At 39.6% G+C, this 7201-nt stretch overlaps 1 protein-coding gene and 1 long non-coding RNA gene across 2 annotated transcripts; one reads left to right on the forward strand and one right to left on the reverse strand.

Annotated features, from left to right (window-relative positions):
* Nucleotides 1-114: 114 nt before the first annotated feature.
* LOC139850461 (multiple C2 domain and transmembrane region protein 14) lies at nucleotides 115-3140 on the forward strand. The gene has a single exon (XM_071840033.1). The coding sequence runs from the start codon at nucleotides 115-117 to the stop codon at nucleotides 3094-3096; it is 2982 nt and encodes a 993-aa protein (XP_071696134.1). The 3' UTR covers nucleotides 3097-3140.
* Nucleotides 3141-3353: 213 nt separating this feature from the next.
* Nucleotides 3354-5596, reverse strand: LOC139850344 (uncharacterized). The gene is made up of 4 exons (XR_011760000.1): nucleotides 5132-5596; nucleotides 3967-4953; nucleotides 3778-3828; nucleotides 3354-3672 (listed from the first exon to the last, which is right to left on the reverse strand). It is a non-coding gene; the product is annotated as an uncharacterized lncRNA (long non-coding RNA).
* Between the last annotated feature and the right edge of the window lie 1605 nt (nucleotides 5597-7201).

Consider the following 7201-nt stretch of genomic DNA (forward strand, 5'->3'; position numbering starts at 1 on the left):
CACACCTTTTCCATTACACACACTTTTTTAATCACAATCCCATCATTCCAAAAAAATATATTTCATAATTTCAATTTCAATCATCAATTGATTTATTTATCCCTTAACACAAACATGGCTAATCGGAAGCTGATTGTGGAGGTTTGCAATGCCAAAAACCTGATGCCTAAGGACGGTCAAGGAACCGCAAGTGCTTACGTCATCGTCGATTTCGACGGTCAACGGCGTCGTACGAAGACGATTTCAAGAGATCTTAATCCTCAGTGGGATGAAAAGGTTGAATTTCTAGTTCATGATGTTGCGTCAATGAATACCGAAATACTCGAGCTTAATGTTTATAATGATAATAAAAAAACCGGCAAACGGAGCACGTTTTTAGGGAAGGTTAAAATCACCGGAAGTACTTTTCCGGTTTCCGGTTCCGAAGCTCTGGTTTATTATCCGTTGGAGAAACGGAGTGTTTTCTCGCAGATTAAAGGTGAAATCGGGATTAAAATTTGTTACGTTGATGAAGAACCACCGGCCGCCGAACCGGCCGGTGAACAGAAGCCGGAAGTGGTCGAGACTCCGCCGCCGCCGGCTACAGATGAGAAGCCGCCGGAGGAGGAGAAAAAAGCGGAAGAGAAACCGAAGGAAGATGGAGAGAAGAAAGAGGAGAAGCCGCCGGAGGAACAGAAAAAGGAAGACGCTCCACCGCCGGCGGTGGCGGTTGTACCGCCGCAACCGCCGCCGCCGCCGGAGAATACTGCGATGATTCAGTCGCCGAAACCGAAACAAGCTGAAGAGAAGCTTCAATTAATTCGGAAACCGTCGAATTTTGATAGAGATGACGCTAGGGTTTCGTTATCGAATCATCATCGTAGGAGTAATGCGTACGATCTCGTGGATCGAATGCCGTTTCTGTATGTGAAAGTCGTGAAAGCGAAACGATCGGAAAAAGATTCCGATGATTCGACATTGTATTACGCGAAGTTAGAGATTGGAACTCATAGTATAAGTACTAAAGCGCTAGGTACAAGTAAGGATTGGGATCAGGTTTTTGCATTTGATAAAGAAGGTTTGAATTCAACAAGTTTAGAAGTTTCAGTATTCGATCGGAAAAAGAAAGTAGTTGAAGAAGGAAAAGAAGAAGTTTTGGAAAGTTGTTTAGGAACGGTGTCGTTTGATTTACCTGAAGTACCTAAAAGGGTCCCACCAGATAGTCCGTTAGCTCCACAATGGTATACTCTAGAAGGTTCAGCTACTGATGTTATGCTTGCTGTTTGGTTGGGTACTCAAGCTGACGAGGCGTTTCAGGAAGCGTGGCAATCGGATTCGGGTGGGTTGATTCCCGAGACCCGAGCGAAGGTTTATCTTTCTCCGAAGCTGTGGTATTTGAGGTTAACGGTTATCCAAACGCAAGACTTGCAACTAGGCTCGGGTGGGCCCGAGCCTAGAGTGAAAAACCCGGAGTTGTTTGTAAAGGGTCAACTCGGGCCGCAGCTGTTTAAAACGAACCGGACAACGGTGGGGCTGTCAAGTACGTCGTCGAATCCCACGTGGAATGAGGATTTGGTTTTTGTTGCGGCTGAGCCGTTTGAACCGTTTTTGGTGATTACAGTTGAAGATGCATCGAACGGTCAGACTGTTGGTCACGCGAAGGTGCACGTAGGTAGTATAGACAAGCGGACAGACGATCGGTCAGTGGTTGGGTCAAGATGGTTTAATTTGGTAGGTGATGAGAGTCATCCTTATGCAGGTAGAATTCATGTTGGTGTTTGTTTGGAAGGTGGGTATCACGTGCTTGATGAGGCTGCTCACGTGACTAGTGATGTCCGGCCCACTGCAAAACAGTTATCAAAACCGCCGATTGGGTTGCTCGAGGTCGGGATTCGTGGGGCCAGTAACTTGCTTCCGGTTAAAACTATGGACGGTACACGTGGCACGACAGATTCCTACGTTGTTGCGAAGTACGGGCCGAAATGGGTCAGGACCCGTACGATTCTGGATCGGTTCAACCCACGGTGGAACGAGCAGTACACGTGGGAGGTGTACGATCCGTGCACTGTGCTTACCATCGGTGTGTTTGATAACGGGAGGTATAAGATAGGGGAAGGAGATCAGACGCCGAGTAAAGATGTACGACTCGGGAAGCTTAGGGTACGACTCTCGACACTTGACACTAATCGAGTGTACACAGGTTCGTATTCGCTTATCGTATTGCTACCAAACGGAGCAAAAAAAATGGGTGAGATAGAGATTGCGGTTAGGTTCTCGTGTTCTTCGTGGATTAGTCTACTTCAAGCTTACTCGACCCCAATGTTGCCACGTATGCACTACGTGCGTCCAATGGGTCCGATGCAACAAGACATGTTGAGACATAATGCTATGAAGATTGTGACCGCAAGGTTAGCCCGGTCTGAACCGGCTTTGGGTCAAGAAGTGGTTCAGTTTATGTTGGATTCGGATACTCACATTTGGAGCATGAGGAGAAGCAAGTCAAATTGGTTTCGAATTGTTAACGGGTTGTCAAAGGCAGCAACTTTAGCCAGGTGGCTCGACTCGATTTGCACGTGGGTCCACCCGCCAACAACGGTCCTAGTTCATGTGCTTTTACTGGCTATTGTTATATGCCCACATTTAATTTTACCCACAGTCTGTTTGTATGCTTTCTTGATTGTAGCATTAAGATACCGGTACAGGATCCAGGTTCCGGTTACAATGGATCCGAGACTCAGTCAAGTTGATTCGGTGGGCCCAGATGAGCTGGACGAGGAGTTTGACGGGTTTCCGAGTTCGAAAACACCGGACCAGATTCGGATCCGGTATGACAGATTACGAGCATTAGCGGGTCGGGCTCAGACACTGATTGGTGACGTGGCAGCACAAGGGGAGAGGTTAGAGGCGTTATGCAATTGGAGAGACCCGAGAGCGACTGGGATATTTGTGGTGGTTTGTTTGTTAGCGTCGTTGGTGTTTTATGTTGTGCCGTTTAAGGTTTTTCTGTTGGGTTGGGGATTCTTTTACATGCGACATCCTCGTTTTCGGGGCGACATGCCATCGCTGCCGGTCAATTTTTTCCGACGACTTCCGCCGCTCTCAGATCAGATCCTGTAAGGCTAGTATGACCCACCCATATCAGTATTTGGGTGAAACTTTTGTATGAATGTTTTGATCATTAGTTTTAGTAGCACCTTCAGTGCACTTCATCTGGATTAATTAGGATTATTATTATTTTTTCTGCAAGTTTAAATATTCATAGAACTTTAATAATGGGTGTTTGCTTGTTTATATAGAATCTGTATATGTATATATCTATCTATCTATATATAGAATATAGAGATATATGTTACAGATTCAAGGATTTACAGATAACTAATAAACCAATTCCATCACACATAGCAATTAACAATTCGTATTGCTCGATTAACTACTAGCATCATTAATCAAAGAACAATAAAGAATTTTAGTTTCTTTGATACTGCTGTAAGCTGTCTCTAAGTAACTCTAAACTACAATATTTTGGTATTACTGTATAGTGTATATACCACCAAAGTGGTATTTCTGTCTTTAAATTTGTTGTTATGACAAAAGAATCTGCGATTTTGTGCAAACATGAGAACATTTCTTCCTGCTACCAGATTTGTCGCTTAGAGCACAAACACATATTTCAAGAAGATCATAGTCTTGTTCCTGAAACAAAAGAGAAGCTAATGCAAACCACAATGCACAACAACAAACGCAAAAGAATAACATTTTAGACAAGAAAAATTTTAAAAAGGAAAAACATGAAATTACCTGCAGTAAAAGAGTTGTCCATGAACCACCATTTTGATATGACCCGATGGTCTGCAATTAGTCACGAGCCTATAATAGTTCAAATTCTAAGCTAAGACCGGCGCCGGGCGCGGGGGGGGGGGGGGGGGGGGGGGGGGGCTGGACTTATTTTTTAAGTTTATTATTATAAGAAAAGCTAGATTTTTGTACCTCATACAAGTTTATAAAACATTCCAATTAAATATAAACGTATAAGCTCAAGCAAATAATCTCATGGGTGTTTGGGTAACATTATTCTGGATCTTCAAAGGATGGTCAAATATCAAACCCATTCAATATCAGTTTGATGCCAGTTTGAACATAATCACCGGTGATCTTGGCATATATGCTCTCACCACAATCCTGCATTTAAGTCAAGTGAAATATTCATTTGAATCCTTAAATTTGATACCAATCAGAGCGCGACAATCGCTTGTTTTCACATGTAGTCAAAACTACTCCAAAATGTGGTTCACATGTGATCCAAAATGTGATTCACATGCGATTGACTCCTTTTTTTTTTTTTTTTTTTTTTTTTATAATTTTAATCTGTTGTTAGAAAAAGGTTTAGCAATTAGGGTTTAGATATTAGGATTTAGAAATTGGAGTTTAGAAATTAGGATTTAGGGTTTAGATTTAGTATTTAGATTGAGTTTTTAACACAAACGGTTTAGAGTTTAGGGTTTAGGATTTTGGGTTTGGGAACTAAACCCAAAAATTCCTAAACCCTAAACTCTAAATCGGGCTAAATTTAAAAAACAAAAATTAAAAATAAAAAAATAAATAAAAGGAGTCAATCACATGTGAACCTCCCGCGTTTGCGCTCTGATTGGTCCATTAGATTTCAAGCAAATTTAAGGACATATAATTCAAATGAATACATCTCGTACTGAGATGTATAATACATCTCAGTACACGACATATAATTCAGTGTCATCATATGATAGTAAAGTAAAGGGCAAACCACCCCACTATGTATCAAACGTTACCTCCTTTTGGCTATTATATGGGTATTGATTGTTCATCCACCCTCGCAGAGTCCAGGGTTTGCACGTTTATCGGAAAGCAAATAATCAATCTCTACATTCTTTGCACTCAAGCACTTAACGCATGGTCAATATACACTATACATACTATAAAACATTTTTAGTTCCATACCTACAAAATCATAAATGGTAAAGTTGGATAAATCCTAGTGTAATTAACCTAGTCTAAATCATACAAACTTATCAAAAATAAAAACATTACAATCTTTATCATAGTTGCTAATGACAGTACTAGCATTCACAAAAATATCAACACAAACAAAACATCATTACAAAATGACCAAAATTACCTGCAACTGCAAGGTATGCAACAGAAAGTTTTTAACAATCTCTCTTCCCTTCAACAAAAAAGCCAAAGCTGATAGCACAAAATCTCGATTAAAAACCTGATCATAAATTCATAATTCAATGGCAATTTATCTTCAGGATCATTTATAACCGGACTACAACAATGTTTCTTTATCTGCTTGTGATTCCACCCTTTCCCTACCACCATATGATAATAAAGTTTCATTCTTTTCTGCAACTAACGATGTCGTTTCATCTAAATCACTACCACTATTACTATTTACTACCACCTTGAACATAATTATTTTGAAATTGTTGTCATTCAAAGATGTGGAATAATGCTAATTAAAATAATTGTTTTTTTTATTATTATTATTAATGTATGAATTAAAACATATAGTTGGAAAAACTCTTGATTGACCGCAATTTGGGGATGTAAAAGAATAAGGTTTGAGAGTTTTGTTAATTGTAGATTGAAGAGTTAAATTTTTTAGTGGCGAGTTATGAAAGTTAGGATTTTTACCAATTGGGGATTTCGAATTTCATGAAACCTAAGAGAGTTTTTGGATAAAAAGTCAGGAATTGAGCTTCATATAGAGAAGGTCATGAGTTCGACCCTCGCTCTGCCCATCCTATTAATTAATCTGCCTGAAATATGGATATCCAGATTGACCTCAGGGGGGTTTTCTCCCGGATCCATTCAGGATTCAAACCCGGTCCGCCTGCCCCTCGGGATGGTTAAAGGATCGGGTTCCTGTAATGCGATTCGGGTTTCCTCCCGAACGCGTGTGTGTGTGCAAATGATGAGTGTCGTTGAAATAAATGATACGCTGATGCAAGCTTGCCGTTAAAAAAAAAAAAAAAAAAATTGAGTAAGGGATCGTGTATATAAATTTAGGATTATAACTTTGCTGTGTTTGGATGAAACTAGCTGAAACTTGAGCTTACTATTTTCTGTAACTGTTTGGTAAATTAGCTGAATCTTATTTTTTCAAAACTAGCTTATTTTTTCATAAGCTATTAGAAATAGCTTATTTTTTCAGAACTTATAATTTTCATAAACTCTATTTTTTATGTCTACCAAACAAAATTACTCCGTATTATTTAGAGCTTATTAAAATAATAAGCTCAAACTCTTACAAGCTCCCATAAATTTTCATAAGCTCATGTGCCAAACACACTTTTTATGAGGATTTTAGTGAAACTTGGAAGGAAAAAAAAACAAATCATCGTAAATGTTCACATTTAACTTTTTTTTTCTTCTTTTCTTGAAAAGTAAAATTTTTATTAAAATAGAACTTTGGTACAAAAGGGCTAGTATGCAAGAGCATACTGCTATTTTACACGACAGAAAAACTATAAATGGATTATATCGGCGCAAAACTAACTACAAAAGCTAATCACGATCAGTGAGGTTATGAGAACTTGAGGGTTCAACCATGATCATCGAAAGAGTTTGGATTGACTAACCATTCACTCCATTCCAACTTAAACTTGGTAGATCTTTTTTAGATCCATTAGCATGTTTTGATTTGGATCTCGTTTAAAGCTATTGGGCCATTACCCTTCTTCTATTTAAACATGAACTGGTTTCGGTTTTGCCAAATAATATATCGATTAAGCATAAAATAGTTCAAGGGGTTCGGTTCATGCAAGATCAACAAATAAGGGGGATTTAAGGGTTTCTTGAGTTTAACTCTCCGGTCCGGAACACCGTGAGTAATCCCCATACGAGGTGATGATATCAGAAAGGGTACTTAAACATGACACACCATCATTCGGGTTAGCCGGAACTGATGGCTCAAGGGCGGTGTTAGCATTTATGTTATAGCAACGTTACCTGAAACTGCAAGGAGTGTTGAGTGACTATTACGGTTGCGCGGGTTAGTAGATGCAAATTGCGTATTAAGAAAATAATACACTTGGGGGTGATTTTGGGTGAATGAAGATGATCCGTTTTCAGCCCAAGTTACGTCTATTTATACACGTGAGTTTTTGTCCCATAGTGCCACGTAAGGGGACAAAAAGACATGTTAGTCTCACGCTGTTTTGTTCTTGTCCTTTTATCCCAT

Source organism: Rutidosis leptorrhynchoides, chromosome 5 (genome assembly GCF_046630445.1).
Source record: "Rutidosis leptorrhynchoides isolate AG116_Rl617_1_P2 chromosome 5, CSIRO_AGI_Rlap_v1, whole genome shotgun sequence".
NCBI classification, from domain to species: Eukaryota; Viridiplantae; Streptophyta; class Magnoliopsida; order Asterales; family Asteraceae; genus Rutidosis; species Rutidosis leptorrhynchoides.